This window comes from Oncorhynchus nerka, linkage group LG15 (genome assembly GCF_034236695.1).
Source record: "Oncorhynchus nerka isolate Pitt River linkage group LG15, Oner_Uvic_2.0, whole genome shotgun sequence".
Taxonomy (NCBI): Eukaryota; Metazoa; Chordata; class Actinopteri; order Salmoniformes; family Salmonidae; genus Oncorhynchus; species Oncorhynchus nerka.
This window is the reverse complement of record NC_088410.1, coordinates 88243365-88269237: the sequence shown is the minus strand read 5'-3', so window position 1 is coordinate 88269237 and position 25873 is coordinate 88243365. Positions and strand designations below refer to the sequence as shown.

At 45.4% G+C, this 25873-nt stretch overlaps 1 protein-coding gene across 2 annotated transcripts in view; it reads right to left on the bottom strand.

The window, feature by feature from the left end:
• Window positions 1–2513: 2513 nt before the first annotated feature.
• Window positions 2514–25873, bottom strand: part of LOC115143482 (chemokine-like protein TAFA-2) — a 165427-nt gene continuing 142067 nt past the window's right edge. For both annotated transcript variants that reach the window (XM_065000810.1, XM_029683949.2), the window contains exon 5: window positions 2514–3433. Coding sequence is in view for 1 of the 2 variants with exons in the window: in XM_029683949.2 (XP_029539809.1) it covers window positions 3422–3433 (12 nt within the window). In the remaining variant the exon portion in view is untranslated. The remainder of the gene's footprint in view (window positions 3434–25873) is intronic.

Genomic DNA, 25873 nt, shown 5'->3' with positions numbered 1-25873 from the left:
ATTACTTGGTTACACACAAAAATACTCCCCAGCACCCCACTCCACCCCCTCAGATGATCCCGCAGGTGAAGAAGTCGGAGTGGAGGTCCTGGGTTGGTGTGGTTACACGTGGTCTGCAGTTGAGGCCGGTTGGACGTACTGCCAAATTCTCTAAAACGTCATTGGAGGCGGCTTATGGTAGAGAAATTACCATTAAATCTCTGAAAACAGCTCTGGTGGACATTCTTGCAGTCAGCATGACAATTACATACTCCCTCAACACTTGAGACATCTGTGGCATTGTGTTGTGTGATAAAACTGCATATTTATTGTCGCCACCACAAGTTGCACCCGTGTAATTATCATGCTGTTTAATCAGATTCTTAATATGCCACACCTGTCAGGTGGAGGAACTATTTTAACAAAGGATAAAATGCTCACAAACATGGATGTTAGCAAATTTGTGCACAACATTTGTGAGAAATACGCTTTTTGTGCGTATGGAACATTTCTGGGATCTTTTATTTCATCTCATGAAACATGGGACCAACACTTAACATGTTGCGTTTGTATTTTCTGATCAATATATTTTCCAAGTTTATATTCCCTAAGAGTTATTCCTTTCCACTAAACATTTAGTGAACTGTCATCTCTAAATGCACCATTCAACCACTCCCACACCAAGAATTACAGCTGTTACACAAGTACCTTTATGCTTCATCAAATCTGTCACTGATGTATCAGACGTTACCATCAGAGCGGCATCACAGACATACAGGAATTTCCATACATATTGTCACCAATTTATACCCAGGAACCATATATATGTATCTACATGTCCCAATCATCCTTATCATACCAGCAGAAGCGGAACCCCACATTATAAGGTTACATATCATAACATTACGGGGTGTGCTGGGGTTAGGAAAGCCATAGGAGCAAATTCAACACAGCTCCATCTGTGTCCTCCGTATCTCTGTGCTTCCTGTGAGCAGCCTGCCTGCCTCTAACCTGTATTTGGTTTCCACAGGGAGGGGAATAGAGCTGCATGTTGATAAGAACATCAAAAATTACAATGGCCGCAGTATATATCGGTGTGGAAATGGAAGAGTGTGCCATTCGCCCTTGGCCCCCCACAGATTAAGGCTGCAACACAAACAGTCAGAAGGTTCAGCAGGCAGGACTAAGCCATCTCTTTTCTATTGCAGCTAGGCCCTCTCTCTCTCTCTCTCTCTCTCTCTCTTCCTCTGTGCTCCATCCAGTTCCACCCCTGCTCGAGACTGTACGTCTTGAATTCCCGTTTATTTTCTGTAAGCTTTTAATGACATGCACTAACAACGTTTTGGGGATTTCTCGGAGGTGGCTTCCTAACAGGAAATCGCTCAGAAGGAAAGAGCATCTTTGTGCAAAAGGGCTTTCATTGAACGGCTTTGGTAGAGGGCAGGGTAATGGGCTACTCACTAAACAGGGTACTCACTAAATGGCAAAAAAAACGCCAGCAGTTGGTTTAAGAAACTAACCCGAATGGTCCATTTTACAATACTTGTTTTGGTTACCCTTAAAACATGTCTTTATTTAATTTATTTGGTGTTCTTATACCACTTATACCACAATCAAGGTCTACTATTGTTTTTAATGTATTTTTCTTCGCTGTGTGAATTTCTTCATAAAAAGCACAAACACGCTCTTCAGAAGGCGGGGGGGTGAAGACCAGAGGAAAAACAGTGCCATGTATACAACTCTGAATTAACGCAACTTTGAATCAACACAACTCTGAATTAACACAACTTTGAATGAACACAACTCTGAATTAACACAACCCTAAATTAATACAAATCTGAATTAATGATCAGCGCTCTTCCACTTCAATTAGTCCACTATTTGCAGGACTGGCTAATTGTAAATTAGTTCCAGTGTGGATACTGGACAATTATCGTATGCTAACATCATTACCCTTGCACAAGACAAGTCCCACAGAGGTTGTCTGGGACTGTGACATAAACAGGACTTTTTTCATGTAATCTGAGTTCATGCATATGCTAACCTCTGTGACAGTTGATGGTTTCCCAGAGAATGCAATGAAAGGGGATACCTTTAGGTTACTGGCCCAACACTCTTAACTGCTAGGCTACCTGTGGGAGAGGTGCTATATGACGTCAGTGCAGTAGGTTGCCTCCTTTTCATGCAGTTCATGGTTTCCCATTCTGACCTCTGTTTCATAATGTGTCATCAACCCCCATGACAGGACCATGTCAGAATGGCCACTTTTAGTGTTGTTGATATCCTGCCTCACAGTAACGTTAACATTCAGTACTACACTACTGTGATATAGCACAAACAAGTGCATGGAATGGTTTTTTATATTTTTTATTACATTTTGTGCTTGTACTGTGGGGGTTTATATGCACAATAGGGGTGTTGAAATTTTGATGGTCTTGCGATGGTGGCCTCGGCAATGTTGTAAAATGTATTGTGTTGCAGAGACGTTTGAAACTATGATACAAAACCAAACCCTTTTTCACCCAGTGTTATCCTTTTGAAATAGGTTTATTGAGATAATACTGACACTTTTACTCAATGTTGGTCACCAGGCTTTTAAAAACAGATAGTAAAACAGTTAGTAAAACAGTTGGAGCTCAGCTTATGTCATTTTCATTGGTTTGGTGAAACCATCCTACTGGGCACACACTGGTTAAATCAACATCCACACGTCCAATCAGTGAAATTACATTTAACGGACATGGAATAGATGTTGAATTGAAGTCTGTGCCCAGTGGGATGGTGTCTTTTAATTCAAAACACTGAAACGTAGAGGTTAGAACTGTTTTTTTCTGCTGTGCCATCTCCTTTGATGTCTCAAGTTCTCAAAAACACTTCATATTTTTTTTCCAAATCAAAAACTTTAAAAAGAAGAGACATCTGCTTCATAAAGCTAAAAAGGAATGGAAATGCTTATGATCTAAAATCCATCTCGAACACAGATACATTGTTTTGGAGTCACTGAGCTCTCAGTGACAAAAAGAGGAAAGAGATTTGAAAATGTCACGTCACATGTTTCGAATTAAGGTTTATCTCGCTTGCGTAATCCACAGTATGTCTTTTTAATTAATAAATACCTTGCAGGTTGGATCTCCTACTGTAGTAGTCCGTTGGAGGAAAAAACACAAACAGGAATTTGGTGGGTGATACAATAACGGCTAGGAATTGGATGTAATCAGTAGTCCAGTTGTCTGGATAGGTGGTTCTATGTTATTTCCAGGTCAAGTCTCAGCTCTGCATCCGTTCAGTAGAATTTCAGGAGTTTTCCATGTTCCCTTACTGGTCCCTGGTTCCTTCCCAAAATCATTCAATACATAGTTCTCATATCCAAGAAGACCCAGTGGTTTCTGTCAAGGAAGAAATGACTGATGACACCAAGTCTTCAGATCCAGGACAGACAGCACTATCGCGTGACCTGTAAACAGGAGAGATAGCAGGGTGTTAGTTCATATTAATGGATACCACAGATTAAACTAGGATTTGCAACTATTTATGACACAGGCAGTGTGTAAAAACCTCAGTAAGTCTGACCTGGCTGCGGGGCTACAAAACCAGAAGAAGATTTAGTGATTAATTACACAACATAGATAGAGCGTTGTTTATTCCAAAAGATCCATCTTAAAGTAAGACCCACACCTCACTGCCTGTTTCTGTGTAAATCTATATTCTATATCTGTCATACTGTGTAGATCTATCTGTCAAATGGGCTGCATACACCAGGCTGAGTCTGAATCCCCAGCTGCTATGGCCATCACTCACCTGTCCTAGGGTGTCAGAGTCAAATACATTGTACTGTAGTATTAGGAATTAGAACTCTATTGCTATGCATTCCAATTAGACTAGTTTGGATTCCTGCTTCACCAAAATGGTTGCCATCATCAGTACATTCTGGAACTATGAAGGTCTATGACATCAGCCCCTGCTTGGTGGTACAGTACGTATCGTACAGCATATGTCATTTCAAAACATACTGCACATGATTCATTTTGACACCCTATTAAGCCAATTATTTCACTGAACATTAATCCAAAGGGCCTTCAAAAAGTAGCAGGTTGACGTTTATTGTCATGAGTCTTGCCCAAGAGGCAGAACTAAGCGGTTTCCGCTAGATGGCCCAGCTGCAAAGTCAACATTGGCTATAGGCCTATTGTAAAACAATATATTCTTGTTCTTCATTTAAGGCTAGGGTTAGCCATTAGAGTTAGCAATGTGGTTAAGGTTAGTGTTAAGGTTAGTGTTAAGGTTTAAAATCAGATTTGATGACTACCCTGCAGAGCTACCTCCAATAAATGACAACCTGTGAATATTAATCCAAAGGGCCTTTACAAAGTACAGTATGACGTGCCATATTTGCTGTTAACATGGTCATAGTAACAGTGCTGTTTCCCAGTACGCAAAAAATTCCTCCCGCTTGCTATTTTCCGCTTTCTATAAACTATAATTTCCTCCTGCCAGTGGGCGAGGGGAGTTTGCCATTCAAAACGTGATTTGCATCTCTGGTGGGTAGCCTCCACTCATACAGTAGGTCCGCTATAAGCCCTTGGCAGGCCACTTTTGCATCTCTGGCGTTTATCCCCCACTCAGAGGACAGTTATAAGCCCTAGGCAAGCCATCTAGACATGAGTTAATTTGAAAGACAATGGCAAGGAATTTCTCTAACCTCAAATTGGGCCTGTCACCTTCCAGCTAATCACAGACAGCCAGAGGCTGCAAGTTGTTTCTGTTGTTTCTATAAATACCTTACATTTGTTGTGATTTTAATATGATTCGATTTTTTTGCCAATTTAAAAACACAATACAACCACATGTGGCCAAACTGCATCTAAAATCATAGAAGATGACTCAAAGTGATACATCTAATCATTTACAGTTCAAGTAGATTCATGATATCATGATTATGACCAAAAATAGCCTAAATTTTTGCCATTGATTTAATATACTATTCTGTATTTGAAGCAATACAAACGATTCCTCTTTAAACCTTCTCACACACTTGAAGAAAAGTGTTGATCACTACGTACAATATTGGTTGTGGCACATCTTAAACACCACAGAAGAAGCCGAAAAGCCTTCACCAGGAATTTATCCTTGTTACCTCCTTTGCTTCATTGAGTTTTCAGACCTGTCTTGATGCCTTGATAGTAGCCATTAGCTAGCTTTCATAAAATAAAAAAACACTGGAATTAAAGATCGGTTGAATTGTTTGTATTTATCACCACCGAATGTTTTGTGTGAGGAAAACGGCAAGTGAATGGCAGGAGAATGGCTGCTGCTTTACAAAGCGGCATATCGGGGGTGAATGAAGAAGATGGCAAAAAAGCCATCTCACGTCGCTCGAACACTCTGGAGGGACGCCGGCCTCCCGCGTGCTCACTGATAACTGGGTAGTTTTCCTCTCTTTACTGTTAACATGGTCATAGTAACAGTTCTGTTAGTTGTCCTCTCTTTGCTGTTAACAAGGTCATAGTAACAGTCCCCTTTAAGTACAACATGCTAACATATTTAGTGTGAAGAAGTATAAGTGGGTCTCGTTATCACACACATTCATAGGTGTTCCTATTTGTGTATTGGCACATATTAGTGTCATTCAATTAGTGAGTGGCGGAGGCTCCATGGTCTTGGCCTGAAAAGCAGCGCGGAGCGTAGGGCTCGGGGCCAGGCGACAGGATGTGTCAGTACTCCAGTGCACACTGTTCCAAGATATGCCTTAATCCAAATCAAATCTAATGTTATTGGTCACATGCATGTGTTTAGCAGATGTTATTACGGGTGTAGTGAAATGATTGTGTTTCTAGCTCCAACCGTGTTGCAATGTCTAACAAGTAATAACTAACAATTTCACAACGCATACCTAATACACACATATCTAAGTAATGGAATGGTATTAAGAATATGTAAATATATGGACGAGCAATGTCAGAGCGGCACAGACTGAGATACATGTAGAGTCTCACTTTCTAACAGACATCACACACCAACATCTAACATCTAAAAATACATTAGGCTGTAGTTTTCTGTTCACGGGTGCTGGAAAAGGGGAACATAAGTCAGTAAGACTCATCAGGAAGCTGGGATAAAAGACCACATTTGACTGGTCAGGCTCAAACTAAGCCCTGATTCAAAGCTTCATGGACAAACAAACAAAAATCAAACACAAACAAACAATTGCCTACCCCTGATAAACAACATGATGTTGTTATTTCAATGTTGTTCTTTGCTTGTCACCAATAGGGATTGAATGACACAGTAGGTTTGACATAGTATCTGCACTAGCATTGAAGGCTCAACCATGTAACATCATGTGTGGCAAGGCTTACAATGAGTAAGAACGTCCATCACAGTGGATGTACAATACAGAAAATCAACATGGGTCCCAAGCACCCTTCTTCATTATCTTAGTCCAAACTAGGGGTGTGAACAGTTTAAACATTACAATATTTAAACGAGGTTGGTATGCTTAACGTTAAGAAAAATCCCTAAATGAGAAAACAATTAAAATCACAGTGCTGTTATCACAAAACATTATTTTCCATGTTATAGCCTAACCAGACTATATGGCTATAAAGGCCTGGGGAAAGTTGTGTAATTTAAATTGAACCAGAGAGGAGGAGGAAAACTTTAGGCTACTTTGGTGAATATGTGAGGCATGCAAGACAAAACATTGCAAGATGCAGATTAGATTAGCAAGATATATCCACATGGTTCTGCCTGCCCCTCCTCTCTCTCCCTCCAGCTGGCCTGCCTGCCTGCTCTTTCTCTTAGTTAATGACACAGGTGTGTATTCAGTATTCGGTCTGATGCATGCAGAATATCCTAGTTTAGACAATTCATGGGACTGATGTCTCCGTAGTACAGAAGTATCTTCGGGCCAGTCTTGCGAGCACAGAGTAGGCTCCTCTTTGTTTCTGAGTGGGTGAGGATGTTTTTCACTCATAATATGAAATTACAGTAGGCTACCGGTATAGCCTGTATAGATTACCCTATAATATAATGGTAGGTGGCCCCTTGAAAGCGCCTCGGCTACTGCGTGTATGCTTGGCTGTTAAAGGCTCTGCATGATCAATCTGAAATCTGCAGTGGCCGTACATAGCATTTACTGTGATGCGGCCTCCGCAGAAGTCAGAGCAGAGCAGAGCTGTTGTGTCGAAAGTTGTCAAGGAAGTGAGTTTGTGTTTATACAGGACCTCTCGTCCCAACCTACCGTCAACCAATCAAGTCAATGCAGAGCTATACAGAGCCCTCCACATTGTTAAAACATTTGGGAGAAGCACAGCGATGCAGTATGGAGCTCGATTTGGCCTCCGCAAGCTCTGTGATTGCGTCAAACCCTCCGTGATTGTGTCAAACCCTCCGAGATTGTGTCAAACCCTCCGTAAGGACCCTCCTGATCGCATTTCCAGATCAAGCATCCCAGCTAGCAATGAGAAATCAGCCCAGAAGCGGCCCGCTTCCCGGGGGACAGAACTGATTGTATCGGCCCGGAATCGGGTGTCGGACTCGGCCCGGAATCAAAATGAATGACTGCCCAGAATCGGCCCAAGTACATAAAGCCGTTTCCGTTTACCAGAATTCAGCCGACTTTGCCGGCATCTTAGCAAAATCCTCCCAGAAGCGGCCTGATGTAAATGTAAATAAATGTATACAAAATTACCCGATTTAGTCATTTTAAATATTACTATTATACATTGCAAATTATACCCACCCACAAAGAAACATGTCACTGTGCAATCGCCTAGCCCGCCACAGGAGTCACTTCAGCGCGATGGGACAAGGACATACCGGCCGGCCAAAACCTACCCTAACTCTCGGATGACACTGGGCCAATTGTGCGTCGCCTCATGGGTCTTGAACCAGCATCTGTAGAAACGCAGTTTGCACTGTTACGCAGTGTCTTAGACCTCTGCGCCACTCGGGAAGCTTCTTCCGCAAAGTTTTTAATGCTTATCAAATGCCTTGACAAAGTATCAAAATACTTAAATACTACACAGGATTCTTAAAGAATTTCATTTAAATGTTAATTGTATTTTTTTATCACAGAAACAATGAAAAAATGTGGAAAAATAAATAATGAAATGTTAATTATATAAAGCAACCCGTGTAATCATCTGCCAGAGAGTAACGTTAGCCCCAATCGGCCTGAGCCGCAAGTAATACATTTGGGCCGATAACTCTCACCGGAATGGTCCAGAGCTCAATCCCCACATCCTAGCCATAAGTAATACTGCCGAAGGCGACCCAGACTCGGGCCACATGACATTGGCCGAGTCTGACTCTCAGCCGAGTGCCACTACTATCAGCCGGAATCGGCCCAGTTCCACTGTGCTAGCTGGGATGAATGGGTTTTTAGGGTAGGCTACACTACAGCTGTACACAGACACCCTCTCTGGAGACATGAATGGCATTTTACTTGTCTGTAAAGTCATTCCTAACTTCCATCACTTGGCAACCTGAACTCTCAAACCTAGCCTGCCTGCTGCCTGAGCACAGACCACTCTTTCCTAAAAAAGTAATTTCAAGTTAGTTAAATATTCCTACTTATCAAGACATTTAATAGAACGAAAGCACATCTAGCTATCCTACCATAAAACAAACTGCTTAAACAACACAGCAGCACATACATCAGCAATGTTTATTGTTGTCAGGGAAACAATAGAACAAAATGATCCGCGTTACTGTTGCTGCGTTCTGTGTCTGTAAAGGGTCGCGGTAGATAGAACTTCATTGCCCGGCCCTAGTGGTCATATACCCTTAATAGGAACATTATTCTGCAATGTGAATTGATGTGGAATTTTATGATTTTTATTATAATTTTAAAAGAAAAACATTTAAAAAATGGCAGTTTAAACGTTAAGAAATGTTCTCCATTTGTTACATCCTTAGTCCAAATACAGTAAGCCCTTTGTAGGCATGTTATTTTGCAATCTTACCCAGCTTCTCATCACAGACATCCAACTAATTCTCTCTTACATCACAACACTTGTCCTGTGAAATTGCTCTGTGACGCTTGTTATGTGTGATGTGTGTTGATTGATATGATGTGAAAGCAGAGATGAGGGCATGACTGGTGACATTACCGGAAGGATTCTAACCCCTGGTCTGGTCTTGCCTGGCCAGTGTGAGGCTCTGTGTCTGCTCTTTGACACGGGGAGAATGGAGAGCTGCTAAGTTCGTTCGAGAGATGCCCTGGGGGCTTTGTGGAGGTGATTTGTTATTGTGAATCTGTCGTGATGTGAAGTGACACCGTCATTTGTTATCAGCCATAAATAGGACTTGGATCAATATGGAGAGATGGTGAGCCACTGATAGTCTATTGATAGTTTGTTGATTTATAGGGGGACTCTATTTATTACAAAATAATGTATTACCAATTTAACATCGTAAAAACACACATTAGCACATATAGAAAACAAATCATTGAATGAATGCTACTACCCACACACACTTCTTATTCTGAAAACGAGGTACGTATCTATCTTTTTAGGAGCATGTAGATTTTTGCAGAACCCCAAAAAAGTTTTGTTAGACCACTGAACAAAAACCTACTGCTTAAAAACAAACTTCTCATTTAGAAAGCCTATGTGGCATCGATATGATGCTACAAAGAGTAAATAGGATCATTTTTGTAATAAAGTCAAGTCAACAATATTGTTTTGTGAGACTTGTGTTCTTGACTGCATCACAAAGTCAATTAAGGTTTGTTTCAATCCTGCCCACATCTGGCAGCACACAAGTAATTATCAATTCGAAGTGAAGCTGCACGCGACCCAATCGTAATGCCTGTGGTAAATTGGGTTATCTTTGGATATCCCTATGGGGCTAGTTAGGGACCATCTGTAAATTACACAATGTACAGGAGACTAGATCAAACAAACTGAAATAAAACCTACTTCCCCAAATCAAACAAACTGAGCTTCTGTCTAGCCCTACTGTAATGTAGCAGTCACCTGCACACCAGGCTGCCTGCCTGCATCTCTGCTTGCCTGCCTCTCTGCCTGCCTGCCTGCCTGCCTGTCTGTCTGTCTGTCTGTCTGTCTGTCTGTCTGTCTGTCTGTCTGTCTGTCTGTCTGCCTGCCTGCCTGCCTGCCTGTCTGTCTGTCTGTCTGTCTGTCTGTCACTCATACACTTCGTTGGAGCGAGCGGTCGCATCCGCACTCGGTCCGCAGGTAGTATTACATTTCATTACATTTCATTATAGTACAACGGTTTGATTTGTCTAATCTTAGCAATTTCTTCTTAGCTAGCTACATAGTCGTCTTTGTATCATAGATAATTGCGTAATTATCGTATTTCGTCGTCCTAACGCAGTCTACACTGCTATCTGCCCTGCAGCTAGCCAGCTAGCTAACGTCCACCGTCTACCGATTAGCAGCACAACTATTACACTCAACTGAACGACTTGATTAGTGTAGTGTTAGCTAGCTACATAGTTGTCTCTGCTGTCTTCGTATCCAAGATAATTGTGTAGTTTAGAGTGTGTAGTTTTAGAGTGATTATCTTAATTTACCGAGGTTAGCTAGCCAGCTATTTGTCGTCCATAACGTAGGAGACACTGCTAGCTAGCCAACAGCTAGCCAACGTCTACCAAACAGAACTTCCGCACTCAACAACCCGGTCGCATTTCGCTTCGCTCCACAGGTAGTATCACATTTTTCATTTCATTTCATTACAGTACAACGGCTTGATTTGTTTGATCGTAGCTAGCTACATAGCTAGCTACATAGCCGTCTTTGTATCAAAGATAATTGTGTAGTCTAGAGCGATTTCCTAGGTTAGCTAGCCAGCTATTGTCGTTCTTTTAACGCAACGTAACATAATCAACACTGCTAGCTAGCCAGCTAGCCCCGAATAGCAGCACAGTAGAAACTATTACACTCAACGGAACGACTTGATTAGTGTAGTGTCAACAACGCAGCCACTGCCAGCTAGCCTACATAGTCAACAACGCAGCCTCTGCCAGCTAGCCTACTTCAGCAGTACTGTATCATTTTAATCATTTTAGTCAATAAGATTCTTGCTACGTAAACTTAACTTTCTGAACACTCGAGACGTGTAGTCCACTTGTCATTCCAATCTCCTTTGCATTAGCGTAGCCTCTTGTGTAGCCTGTCAACTATGTGTCTGTCTATCCCTGTTCTCTCCTCTCTGCACAGACCATACAAACGCTCCACACCGCGTGGCCGCGGCCACCCTAATCTGGTGGTCCCAGCGCGCACGACCCACGTGGAGTTCCAGGTCTCCGGTAGCCTCTGGAACTGCCGATCTGCGGCCAACAAGGCAGAGTTCATCTCAGCCTATGCCACCCTCCAGTCCCTCGACTTCTTGGCACTGACGGAAACATGGATCACCACAGACAACACTGCTACTCCTACTGCTCTCTCTTCGTCTGCCCACGTGTTCTCGCACACCCCGAGAGCTTCTGGTCAGCGGGGTGGTGGCACCGGGATCCTCATCTCTCCCAAGTGGTCATTCTCTCTTTCTCCCCTTACCCATCTGTCTATCGCCTCCTTTGAATTCCATGCTGTCACAGTTACCAGCCCTTTCAAGCTTAACATCCTTATCATTTATCGCCCTCCAGGTTCCCTCGGAGAGTTCATCAATGAGCTTGATGCCTTGATAAGCTCCTTTCCTGAGGACGGCTCACCTCTCACAGTTCAGGGCGACTTTAACCTCCCCACGTCTACCTTTGACTCATTCCTCTCTGCCTCCTTCTTTCCACTCCTCTCCTCTTTTGACCTCACCCTCTCACCTTCCCCCTACTCACAAGGCAGGAAATACGCTCGACCTCATCTTTACTAGATGCTGTTCTTCCACTAACCTCATTGCAACTCCCCTCCAAGTCTCCGACCACTACCTTGTATCCTTTTCCCTCTCGCTCTCATCCAACACTTCCCACACTGCCCCTACTCGGATGGTATCGCGCCGTCCCAACCTTCGCTCTCTCTCCCCCGCTACTCTCTCCTCTTCCATCCTATCATCTCTTCCCTCTGCTCAAACCTTCTCCAACCTATCTCCTGATTCTGCCTCCTCAACCTCCTCTCCTCCCTTTCTGCATCCTTTGACTCTCTATGTCCCCTATCCTCCAGGCCGGCTCGGTCCTCCCCTCCCGCTCCGTGGCTCGACGACTCATTGCGAGCTCACAGAACAGGGCTCCGGGCAGCCGAGCGGAAATGGAGGAAAACTCGCCTCCCTGCGGACCTGGCATCCTTTCACTCCCTCCTCTCTACATTTTCCTCTTCTCTCTCTGCTGCTAAAGCCACTTTCTACCACTCTAAATTCCAAGCATCTGCCTCTAACCCTAGGAAGCTCTTTGCCACCTTCTCCTCCCTCCTGAATCCTCCTCCCCTCCCCCCTCCTCCCTCTCTGCAGATGACTTCGTCAACCATTTTGAAAAGAAGGTCGATGACATCCGATCCTCGTTTGCTAAGTCAAACGACACCGCTGGTTCTGCTCACACTGCCCTACCCTGTGCTCTGACCTCTTTCTCCCCTCTCTCTCCAGATGAAATCTCGCGTCTTGTGACGGCCGGCCGCCCAACAACCTGCCCGCTTGACCCTATCCTCCTCTCTTCTCCAGACCATTTCCGGAGACCTTCTCCTTACCTCACCTCGCTCATCAACTCATCCCTGACCGCTGGCTACGTCCCTTCCGTCTTCAAGAGAGCGAGAGTTGCACCCCTTCTGAAAAAACCTACACTCGATCCCTCCGATGTCAACAACTACAGACCAGTATCCCTTCTTTCTTTTCTCTCCAAAACTCTTGAACGTGCCGTCCTTGGCCAGCTCTCCCGCTATCTCTCTCAGAATGACCTTCTTGATCCATATCAGTCAGGTTTCAAGACTAGTCATTCAACTGAGACTGCTCTTCTCTGTATCACGGAGGAGCTCCGCACTGCTAAAGCTAACTCTCTCTCCTCTGCTCTCATCCTTCTAGACCTATCGGCTGCCTTCGATACTGTGAACCATCAGATCCTCCTCTCCACCCTCTCCGAGTTGGGCATCTCCGGCGCGGCCCACGCTTGATTGCGTCCTACCTGACAGGTCGCTCCTACCAGGTGGCGTGGCGAGAATCCGTCTCCACACCATGTGCTCTCACCACTGGTGTCCCCAGGGCTCTGTTCTAGGCCCTCTCCTATTCTCGCTATACACCAAGTCACTTGGCTCTGTCATAACCTCACATGGTCTCTCCTATCATTGCTATGCAGACGACACACAATTAATCTTCTCCTTTCCCCCTTCTGATGACCAGGTGGCGAATCGCATCTCTGCATGTCTGGCAGACATATCAGTGTGGATGACGGATCACCACCTCAAGCTGAACCTCGGCAAGACGGAGCTGCTCTTCCTCCCGGGGAAGGACTGCCCGTTCCATGATCTCGCCATCACGGTTGACAACTCCATTGTGTCCTCCTCCCAGAGTGCTAAGAACCTTGGCGTGATCCTGGACAACACCCTGTCGTTCTCAACTAACATCAAGGCGGTGGCCCGTTCCTGTAGGTTCATGCTCTACAACATCCGCAGAGTACGACGCTGCCTCACACAGGAAGCGGCGCAGGTCCTAATCCAGGCACTTGTCATCTCCCGTCTGGATTACTGCAACTCGCTGTTGGCTGGGCTCCCTGCCTGTGCCATTAAACCCCTACAACTCATCCAGAACGCCGCAGCCCGTCTGGTGTTCAACCTTCCCAAGTTCTCTCACGTCACCCCGCTCCTCCGCTCTCTCCACTGGCTTCCAGTTGAAGCTCGCATCCGCTACAAGACCATGGTGCTTGCCTACGGAGCTGTGAGGGGAACGGCACCTCAGTACCTCCAGGCTCTGATCAGGCCCTACACCCAAACAAGGGCACTGCGTTCATCCACCTCTGGCCTGCTCGCCTCCCTACCACTGAGGAAGTACAGTTCCCGCCAGCCCAGTCAAAACTGTTCGCTGCTCTGGCCCCCAATGGTGGAACAAACTCCCTCACGACGCCAGGACAGCGGAGTCAATCACCACCTTCCGGAGACACCTGAAACCCCACCTCTTTAAGGAATACCTAGGATAGGATAAAGTAATCCCCCCCCTTAAAAGATTTAGATGCACTACTGTTCCACTGGATGTCATAAGGTGAATGCACCAATTTGTAAGTCGCTCTGGATAAGAGCGTCTGCTAAATGACTTAAATGTAATGTAAAATGTAATGTCTGTCTGTCTGTCTGTCTGTCTGTCTGTCTGCCTGTATCTCTGCTTGCCCGCCTCTCTGCATGTCTGTCTGTCTGTCTGTCTGTCTGTCTGTCTGCCTGCCTGCCTGCCTGCCAGCCTGCCTGTCTGTCTGTCTGCCAGCCAGCCTGCCTGTCTGTCTGTCTGTCTGTCTGTCTGTCTGTCTGTCTGTCTGTCTGTCTGTCTGTCTGCCTGCCTGCCTGCCTGCCAGCCTGTCTGTCTGTCTGTCTGTCTGTCTGTCTGTCTGTCTGCCTGCCTGCCTGTCTGTCTGTCTGTCTGTCTGTCTGTCTGTCTGTCTGTCTGTCTGTCTGTCTGTCTGCCAGCCTGTCTGTCTGTCTGTCTGCCAGCCTGTCTGTCTGTCTGTCTGCCTGCCTGCCTGCCTGCATGCCTGCCTGCCTGCCTGTCCGTCCGTCCGCCCGTCCGTCCTTCTGTCTGTCTGTCTGTCTGAGAGAGAGGGGGTATACATTATTAACCTGGCTAAAATAAAATAAAAAGTTTGCCTCGCCCAGGCCCTCCACACAATGAATAATGGAGAAGGCAGCTCAAGTACAGGCGTTTGGTGAGTCAAACACCAGGCCGTGATAGATGGCTCTGGGCCCACTGTGTCACACACCCCCTTCCTCCCTCACCCCAAACACAGACACACATAACCTCTGGAATCACCCTGAACATCCACCTCCACGGCTCAGTTTTTCTTCAGAGGCTGTTTGTTTGTTTGTTTGTTTGTTGTTTTTTGCCTGTTTTATTTCCTTGCTGACGTTTGAAGTTACATCCAAGACTACTCAAATTTTTTCAAAAGCAGGCCCCGACCCAAGCCTGTTCTCTTATCCCATTGCCAAATGCAAGTGGGTCAGATGGAAGCGCAAGAGTTCTCTGTATACCGATAGGCAGCCAGGCAGGCTGGCAGGCAGGCTGGCAGGCAGGCTGGCAGGCAGGCTGGCAGGCAGGCTGGCAGAGATGTTTAAAGGCCCAATGCAGCCGTTTTTATATACATTTCTAATCATTTCTGGGTAAAAAATTGGTGCCTTACTATAAAAGATTTCCATTAAAATCTCAAGGAAGAATTTTGCAAGGACTGTCTGGATCTGAGTGGGAAGGGGAAAACTGAAAACTAGCTGTTATTGGCAGAGATGTTTGGAACTCTCTTTTTATTGGTCTATTAACCAATTTACAGCATGGTGATGTCACCATGGAAATCAGAAACTCCAGCCCATGCAAACCTGCTGATTAGAAGGTGCTGTGTAGATTGTATTTCCAACCAGCAACTATCATAAATTAACACAACACAGATAAAATGTTTTCAGAATTGTACAGTGCATTTTCTATTTCAAGGTGATTATTTTTCATATTTATCACCAGAGCCTGCTGTCAAACTGTCATATGTACTTCAGAATTACACTTTTCATATGGAGAAAAAAAATACAAAATGGGTGAATATAATATTGATTTATTTTACCTTTATCTGAATGGGAGTCACCATTGAGACAAATGTCTCTTTTACAAGGGAGCCCTGCATATACACAATTGACAAAATAAAGTAAAATACAATTGTCACATCTGATCCTCCCCTCCTGCGTTCGATGTCTCCAGTTTACGAACCACCGACCCTGGCTACCCATCATTACGCACACCTGCGCCTCATCAGTTACACCAGGACAGGCAGCCTGTTTTCCCACTTTGGGTTGTGGGTAGTTGTTTTCCGTTTCAGTGTTTGCACCATACGGGACTGTTTCGGTTTTCATTTATTCTCTTGTTCTTTTGTATTTAGTGTTCAGTTATTTAAAGGAAATATGAACACGTACCACGCTGCGCTTTGGTCTACTCCTTCTTCCTCGGATGAACATCGTTACAGCTCCACTACAGCCCTGTCTAAGTTAATGGTGGCCTGTTCGGCCTGCTTTTTCCTGTAGTCCGCAATCAGCTCCTTTGTCTTGCTCACATTGAGGGAGAGGTTGTTGTCCTGGCACCACACTGGCTGGTCTCTGACCTCCTTCCTATAGGCTGTCTCATCATTGTTGGTGATCAGGCCTACCACTGTGGTGTCGTCAGCAAACTTAATGATGGTGTTGGAGTCGTGTTTGGCCATGCAGTTGTGGGTGAACAGGGAGTAAAGGAGGGGACTAAGGACACACCTCTGAGGGCCACCAGTGTTGACGATCAGTGTGGCAGATGAGTTGTTGCCTACCCTTACCACCTCGGAGCAGCCCGTCAGGAAATCTAGGATCCAATTGTAGAGGGAGGTGTTTAGTCCCAGGGTCCTTAGCTTAGTGATGAGCTATGTGAGAACAGTGAGCTGAAGTCAATGAACAGCATTCTCACATACAGTGGGGCAAAAAAGTATTTTGCTGGGCAACACAGACTTTCAACTCCCTCCAAAGATTTTCTTTGGGATTGAGATCTGGAGACTGGCTAGGCCACTACAGGACCTTGAAATGCTTCTTACGAAGCCACCCCTTTGTTGCCCGGGTGGTGTGTTTGGGATCATTGTCATGCTGAAAGACCCAGCCACGTTTAATCTTCAATGCCCTTGCTGATGGAAGGAGGTTTTCACTCAAAATCTCACGATACATGGCCACATTCATTCTTTCCTTTACACGGATCAATCGTCCTTGTCCCATTGCAGAACCCCCCCCCCCCAAAAAAAAAAAGCCGGAGATGCCCAACTCGGAGAGGGTGGAGAGGAGGATCTGATGGTTCACCGTATCGAAGGCAGCCGATAGGTCTAGAAGGATGAGAGCAGAGGAGAGAGAGTTAGCTTTAGCAGTGCGGAGTGCCTCCGTGATACAGAGAAGAGCAGTCTCAGTTGAATGACTAGTCTTGAAACCTGACTGATTTGGATCAAGAAGGTCATTCTGAGAGAGATAGCGGGAGAGCTGGCCAAGGACGGCACGTTCAAGAGTTTTGGAGAGAAAAGAAAGAAGGGATACTGGTCTGTAGTTGTTGACATCGGAGGGATCGAGTGTAGGTTTTTTCAGAAGGGGTGCAACTCTCGCTCTCTTGAAGACGGGAGGGACGTAGCCAGCGGTCAGGGATGAGTTGATGAGCGAGGTGAGGTAAGGGGGAGAAGGTCACCGGAAATGGTCTGGAGAAGAGAGGAGGGGATAGGGTCAAGCGGGCAGGTTGTTGGGCGGCCGGCCGTCACAAGACGCGAGATGTCATCTGGAGAGAGAGGGGAGAAAGAGGTCAGAGCACAGGGTAGGGCAGTGTGAGCAGAACCAGCGGTGTCGTTTGACTTAGCAAACGAGGATCGGATGTCGTCGACCTTCTTTTCAAAATGGTTGACGAAGTCATCTGCATAGAGGGAGGAGGGGGAGGGGGAGGAGGATTCAGGAGGGAGGAGAAGGTGGCAAAGAGCTTCCTAGGGTTAGAGGCAGATGCTTGGAATTTAGAGTGGTAGAAAGTGGCTTTAGCAGCAGAGACAGAGGAGGAAAATGTAGAGAGGAGGGAGTGAAAGGATGCCAGGTGCGCAGGGAGGCGAGTTTTCCTCCATTTCCCTCGGCTGCCCGGAGCCCTGTTCTGTGAGCTCGCAATGAGTCGTCGAGCCACGGAGCGGGAGGGGGAGGACCGAGCCGACCTGGAGGATAGGGGACATAGAGAGTCAAAGGATGCAGAAAGGGAGGAGAGGAGGGTTGAGGAGGCAGAATCAGGAGATAGGTTGGAGAAGGTTTGAGCAGAGGGAAGAGATGATAGGATGGAAGAGGAGAGAGTAGCGGGGGAGAGAGAGCGAAGGTTGGGACGGCGCGATACCATCCGAGTAGGGGCAGTGTGGGAAGTGTTGGATGAGAGCGAGAGGGAAAAGGATACAAGGTAGTGGTCGGAGACTTGGAGGGGAGTTGCAATGAGGTTAGTGGAAGAACAGCATCTAGTAAAGATGAGGTCGAGCGTATTGCCTGCCTTGTGAGTAGGGGGGGAAGGTGAGAGGGTGAGGTCAAAAGAGGAGAGGAGTGGAAAGAAGGAGGCAGAGAGGAATGAGTCAAAGGTAGACGTGGGGAGGTTAAAGTCGCCCAGAACTGTGAGAGGTGAGCCGTCCTCAGGAAAGGAGCTTATCAAGGCATCAAGCTCATTGATGAATACCGACATGAGTGCTACGGGGCGGTAGTAATTTAGGCAGGTTACCTACACATTCTTGGCAAAGGGACTAGTTGAAAATGTCAGTGAAGATACTTGCTAGTTGGTCCTCGCATGCTATGAGTACACGCCCTGGTAATCCTTCTGGCCCCGCAGCCTTGTGAATGTTGACCTGTTTAAAGGTCTTGCTCATATTGGCTACGGAGAGCGTGACCACACAATCGTCCAGAACAGCTGGTGCTCTCATGAAAGCTTCAGTGTTGCTTGCCTCGAAGCTAGCATACATGGAATTACATTCAAATTCAGTTTTTTGCAATTCCTGACATTTAATCCTAGTTAAAATTCCCTGTCTTAGGTCAGTTAGGATCATGTGTCAGAATGTCAGAATAATACGCTCAATTAGTATTTGGTAGCATTGCCTTTTAAAATTGTTGAACTTGGGTCAAACGTTTCAGGTAGCCTTCCACAAGATTCCCACAATAAGTTGGGTGAATTTTGGCCCATTCCTCCTGACAAAGCTGGTGTAACCGAGTCAGGTTTGTAGGCCTCCTTGCTCACACATGCTTTTTCAGTTCTGCCCACAAATTTTCCATAGGATTGAAGTCAGGGCTTTGTGATGGCCACTCCAATACCTTGACTTTGTTGTCCTTAAGCCATTTTTCCACAACTTTGGAAGTATGCTTGGGGTCATTGTCCATTTGGAAGAACCATTTGCGACCAAGCTTTAACTTCCTAACTGATGTCTTGAGATGTTGCTTCAATATATCCACATAATTTTCTTTCCTTATTATGCCATCTATTTTGTGAAGTGCACCAGTCCCTCCTGCAGAAAAGCACCCCTACAACACGATGCTGCCACACCCGTGCTTCACGGTTGGAATTGTGTTCTTCGGCTTGCAAGCCTCCCACTTTTTCTCCAAACATAACAATGGTCATTATGGCCAAACAGTTGTATTTTTGTTTCATCAGACCAGAGGACATTTCTCCAAAAAGTACGATCTTTGTCCCCATGTGCAGTTGCAAACCGTAGTCTGGCTTTTTATGGCGGTTGTGGAGCAGTGGCTTCTTCCTTCCTTGCCTTTGATGTTATGTCGATATAGGACTCGTTTTACTGTAGATATACACTGCTCAAAACAATAAAGGGAACACTAAAATGACACATCCTAGATCTGAATGAATGAATGAAATATTCTTATTAAATACTTTTTTCTTTACATAGTTGAATGTGCTGACAACAAAATCACCCAAAAATGATCAATGGAAATCAAATTTATCAAGCCATGGAGGTCTGGATTTGGAGTCACACTCAAAATTAAAGTGGAAAACCACACTACAGGCTGATCCAACTTTGATGTAATGTCCTTAAAACAAGTCAAAATGAGGCTCAGTAGTGTGTGTGGCCTCCACGTGCCTGTATGACCTCCCTACAATGCCTGGGCATGCTCCTGATGAGGTGGCGGATGGTCTCCTGAGGGATCTCCTCCCAGACCTGGACTAAAGCATCCGCCAACTCCTGGACAGTCTGTGGTGCGTTGGTGGATGGAGCGAGACATGTTGTCCCAGATGTGCTCAATTGGATTCAGGTCTGGGGAACGGGCGGGCCAGTCCATAGCATCAATGCCTTCCTCTTGCAGGAACTGCTGACACACTCCAGCCATATGAGGTCTAGCATTGTCTTGCATTAGGAGGAACCCAGGGCCAACCGCACCAGCATATGGTCTCACAAGGGGTCTGAGGATCTCATCTCGGTACCTAATGGCAGTCAGGCTACCTCTGGCGAGCACATGGAGGGCTGTGCGGTCCCTCAAAGAAATGCCACCCCACACCATGACTGACCCACCGCCAAACCGGTCATGCTGGAGGATGTTGCAGGCAGCAGAACGTTCTCCACGGCGTCTCCAGGATCTGTCACGTCTGTCACGTGCTCAGTGTGAACCTGCTTTCATCTGTGAAGAGCACAGGGCGCCAGTGGCGAATTTGCCAATCTTGGTGTTCTCTGGCAAATGCCAAACGTCCTTCACGGTGTTGGGCTGTAAGCACAACCCCCACCTGTGGACGTCGGGCCCTCATACCACCTTCATAGCGTCTGTTTCTGACCGTTTGAGCAGACACATGCACATTTGTGGCCTGCTGGAGGTCATTTTGCAGGGCTCTGGCAGTGCTCCTCCTTGCACAAAGGCGGAGGTAGTGGTCCTGCTGCTGGGTTGTTGCCCTCCTACGGCCTCCTCCACGTCTCCTGATGTACTGGCATGTCTCCTGGTAGTGCCTCCATGTTCTGGACACTACGCTGACAGACACAGCAAACCTTATTGCCACAGCTCGCATTGATGTTCCATCCTGGATGAGCTGCACTACCTGAGCCACTTGTGTGGGTTGTAGACTCCGTCTCATGCTACCACTAGAATGAAAGCATCGCCAGCATTCAAAAGTGACCAAAACATCAGCCAGGAAGCATAGGAACTGAGAAGTGGTCTGTGGTACCACCTGGGGGTGTCTTGCTAATTGCCTATAATTTCCACCTGTTGTCTATTCCGTTTGCACAACAGCATGTGAATTTTATTGTCAATCAGTGTTGCTTCCTAAGTGGACAGTTTGATTTCACAGAAGTGTGATTGACTCGGAGTTACATTGTGTTGTTTAAGTGTTCCCTTTATTTTATTGAGCAGTGTAGATACTTTTGTACCTGTTTCCTCCAGCATCTTCACAAGGTACTTTGCTGTTGTTCTGGGATTGAAGTACATTCATCTCTAGGATACAGAATGCGTCTCCTTCCTGAGCGGTATGACGGCTGCGTGGTCCCATGGTGTTTATACTTGCTTTGTTTGTACAGAGGAGCGTTGTACCTTCAGGCATTTGGAAATGGCTGGATGAACCAGACTTGTAGAGGTCTACAATTGTTTTTTTTTAGCAAAGAGGCACTGAGTTTGAAAGTAGGCCTTTTAATACATCCACAGGTACAACTCCAATTGACTCAACCTATGTCAATTGGCCTATCAGAAGCTTCTAAAGCCAGGACATCATTTTCTGGAATTTTCCAAGCTGTTTAAAGGCACAGTCAATTTAGTGTATGTAAACTTCTGACCCACTGGAATTGTGATACCGTGAATTATAAGTGAAATAATCTGTATGTAAACAATTGTTGGAAAAATTACTTGTGTCATGCACAAAGCAGATGTCCTAACCGACTCGCCAAAACTATCGTTTGTTAACAAGAAATTTGTGGTGTGGTTGAAAAACAAGTTTTAATGACTCCAACCTAAGTGTATGCAATCTTCCGACTTCAACTGTAGCTCCTCTGGTAGGTTCGCGTCACTGGGCAGCTCGCGGGTGGGGTTCCCTTTGTAGTCCATAATAGTTTGCGAGCTCTGCCATATCCGACGAGCGTCAGAGCTGGTGTAGTAGGATTAAAACTTAGTCCTGTATTGACGCCATGGCTTCTGATTGGGATATGTACGTACGGTCACTGTAGGGATGACGTCATCGATTCACTTATTGATGAAGCCGGTGACTGAGGTGGTACAGTGATTTGTCTTGTAAAAGTTGCAGCGTACTGCAGCACAGCTTGTGTGGTGTCGCAGAATTCTATGGCATGTTATTTAAGTGCCAACCACTGGTACCATTAATGCTAGTTAGTGCTAGTTTGGCCACCAGAGGGTATCATTGAGAAGCATTTGATAGCCTTCAATAGTGTCTGTACTAGAGAATTTAAAACCTTTTTTGTAAGAACATAGTATATGGGACTGATTTTAAGAAATGTTTAATACATTTTATTAATATTATGTTGTTTCTATTTAAAAAAATGAAAACACCTCTGGGTTTCAGTTAGGATGGAATGGAAAATATGGCACTGTCCAACATGATGGTCGAGAGTAGGCTACAGTACTTGGTTATTTAGCTGAAGAATCCCCGTGTCGTGCGGGCACGCGGGAGACCGGGGTTCAATTCCCCGACAGGGAGGAAGGAATAGTCTGTCCATGTAAATAGGAATCTGACTTGCCTAGTTAAATAAAGGTTACACTAAGAGCATAACATTTCTAATTGTAGTCTAACCAATACCCAAACGGAGATTCAGTGAAAATAAAAATCTCATTGATTAATCAAGACCAGTCCCCATGCTTGTCTCAGAGCAGCGCAAAATGGTGCTAAAATAGTTGTAGGCTATTGCTTCAAATCCTATTGCTTCTAACATCAATATGCTCTTTAAATAAATAAGACCTACACCACTTTTAACATCACACTACTCAACATTAGTGAGACTCATGTCGCCTACGGTAGGCCTACAGTATATCGAAAAATATGATGTGACTCTCCACCAACAATTACATAAAGAGGATTGGAGGATTCTAAATTAAAACCAAAAGCTGCCTCATGGGTCTCCCGCTGTCGGCCTTCACGGGTATCGAACCTGCATCTGTAGCAACGCATTTTGCTCTGCGGGAGACCCCATCCACTCTGGAGCGCCCATCCACAAAGTATCAAAATGCAGAGAGGTGTTGCTAATCGGGCTTCAAGTGTTTGAAAACCTGTTTTCAAAATGCCACCAGCTGTCCATCACTACTTTAAATAAAAACACAGCATCTTGTTTACATTCTTTATTATAACCACAATCTCACAAATAATTGTACAGCCAACCTAATATACATTTGACGATTGAATTCAAATCAAATCAAATTTATTTGTCACATACACATGGTTAGCAGATGTTAATGTGAGTGTAGCAAAATGCTTGTGCTTCTAGTTCCAACAATGCAGTAATAACCAACAAGTAATCTAACCTTACAATTCCAAAACTACTACCTTATACACAGAAGTATTAAGGGATAAAGATATATGAATTAGTGATGGTACAGAACGGCATAGGCAAGATGCAGTAGATGGTATCGAGTACAGTATATACATATGAGATGAGTAATGTAGGGTATGTAAACATATAAAAGTGGCATAGTTTAAAGTGGCTAATGATACCTGTATTACATAAAGATGCAGTAGATGATATAGGGTACAGTATATACATATACATATGAGATGAGTAATGTATGGTATGTAAACATTATATTAAGTAACATTGTTTAAAGTGGCTAGTGATATATTTTACATCAATTCCCATCAATTCCCATTATTAAAGTGGCTGGAGTTGAGTCGGTGTGTTGGCAGCAGCCACTCAATGTTAGTGGTGGCTGTTTAACAGTCTGATGGCCTTGAGATAGAAGTTGTTTTTCAGTCTCTCGGTCCCTGCTTTGATGCGCCTGTACTGACCTCGCCTTCTGGATGATAGCGGGGTGAACAGGCAGCGGCTCGGGTGGTTGTTGTCCTTGATGATCTTTATGGCCTTCCTGTGACATCGGGTGGTGTAGGTGTCCTGGAGGGCAGGAAGTTTGCCCCCGGTGATGCGTTGTGCAGACCTCACTACCCTCTGGAGAGCCTTACGGTTGTGGGCGGAGCAGTTGCCGTACCAGGCGGTGATACAGCCCGACAGGATGCTCTCAATTGTGCATCTGTAGAAGTTTGTGAGTGCTTTTGGTGACAAAAGGCGCTGCTGCGCCTTCTTCACAACGCTGTCTGTGTGGGTGGACCAATTCAGTTTGTCCATGATGTGTATGCCGAGGAACTTAAAACGTACTACCCTCTCCACTACTGTCCCATCGATGTCGATAGGGGGGTGCTCCCTCTGCTGTTTCCTGAAGTCCACAATCTTCTACTTTGTTTTGTTGACGTTGAGTGTGAGGTTATTTTCCTGACACCACACTCCGAGGGCCCTCATCTCCTCCCTGTAAGCCATCTCGTCGTTGTTGGTAATCAAGCCTACCACTGTTGTGTCGTCCGCAAACTTGATGATTGAGTTGGAGGCGTGCATGGCCACGCAGTCATGGGTGAACAGGGAGTACAGGAGAGGGCTCAGAACGCACCCTTGTGGGGCCCCAGTGTTCAGGATCAGCGGGGTGGAGGTGTTGTTACCTACCCTCACTACCTGGGGGTGGCTCGTCAGGAAGTCCAGTACGCAGTTGCACAGGGCGAGGTCGAGACCCAGGGTCTCGAGCTTGATGACGAGTTTGGAGGGTACTATGGTGTTAAATGTATCCAAGATGGCATAGCAGTTCAGACGTCTTTTGTCCTCGTCTTGTCGTGTCGTGTATATATATATATTTACAACTTTTTTTCACATACATTTTATTTTTATTTTCCATCAACTCATCTTCAATACACTCTCCTGCAACCTGCCTCACCAATTGATATGTATAAATACGTATTATTTACCTCAAATCTGCAATCAAATCTGCAATCCTCCAAGAAGCTAGCCAGAAGCTAGTTAGCTTCTTTACTGGCAACTCGTTCGTATTCAGCTAACCACGGTTTGTGGTCATTAGCTATCCTTTAACTCGAAAATCTATCGCCAGTTTTGTACGGCGCAGCGCGGCTCGGAACGGAACATACCGGACCGATTTTTTTCTCTCCATGTCCCTGGATTTCAACTGCTCTCTGGACATTCACTCCCGGATCTCACAGCTAGCTGGCTGCTATCCGTGTGTCTATCTGCTTTCGTCGATTCCGGAGCAAACATCAATTACTCCGGAGCTAGCGAGCTCCGTCAACCACTCCTGAGCTCCGTCAATCACTCCTGGGCTGCAGTCACCTATCCGGACCCGTTTTACTGCCTACACGGAGCCCCTCCGGGCCCTCACAACTGGACTGCCGACGTTATCTACCCGAAGGAGATCCGGCTGGCTCCTCCGTCGCGACGTTACCTGAATGCCCATCTGCGGCCTGCTAACCGTTAGCTGTCTTACCGGATGCTCTCAGAATAGACAATCGGACAATTTATTTATTTTTATTATTAACATGTTTCTTCTTGGGCCTCTATAACTATATCTATTGTTTTTATTTTTTTGTTGTTGTGTGATTTGGACTAATCCCTCTACAACACGGAACTCCACTAATCTACTGACGGAACGCAAGAGGTGGCTAACAACAGACCTCCATCCTATGCTAGCTTGCTACCGATGTCCTGGCTAGCTGTCTAAATCGCCGTGACCCCCAAACCAACCTCTCCACTCCCTGGACCCTTTTGATCACTCGACTAAGGATGCCTCTCCTTAATGTCAATATGTCTTGTCCATTGCTGTTCTGGTTAGTGTTTATTGGCTTATTTCACTGCAGAGCCTCTAGTCCTGCTCACTATACCTTATCCAACTTATTATTTCCACCACCCACACATGCAATGACATCTCCTGGTTTCAATGATGTTTCTAGAGACAATATCTCTCTCTTCATCACTCAATACCTAGGTTTACCTCCACTGTACTCACATCCTACCATACCTTTGTCTGTACATTATACCTTGATGCTATTTTATCGCCCCCAGAAACCTCCTTTTACTCTCTGTTCCAGACGTTCTAGACGACCAATTCTCATTGCTTTTAGCCGTACCCTTATTCTTCTCCTCCTATGTTCCTCTGGCGATGTAGAGGTGAATCCAGGCCCTGCAGTGCCTAGCTCCACTCCTATTCCCCAGGCGCTCTCTTTTGATGACTTCTGTAACCGTAATAGCCTTGGTTTCATGCATGTTAACATTAGAAGCCTCCTCCCTAAGTTTGTT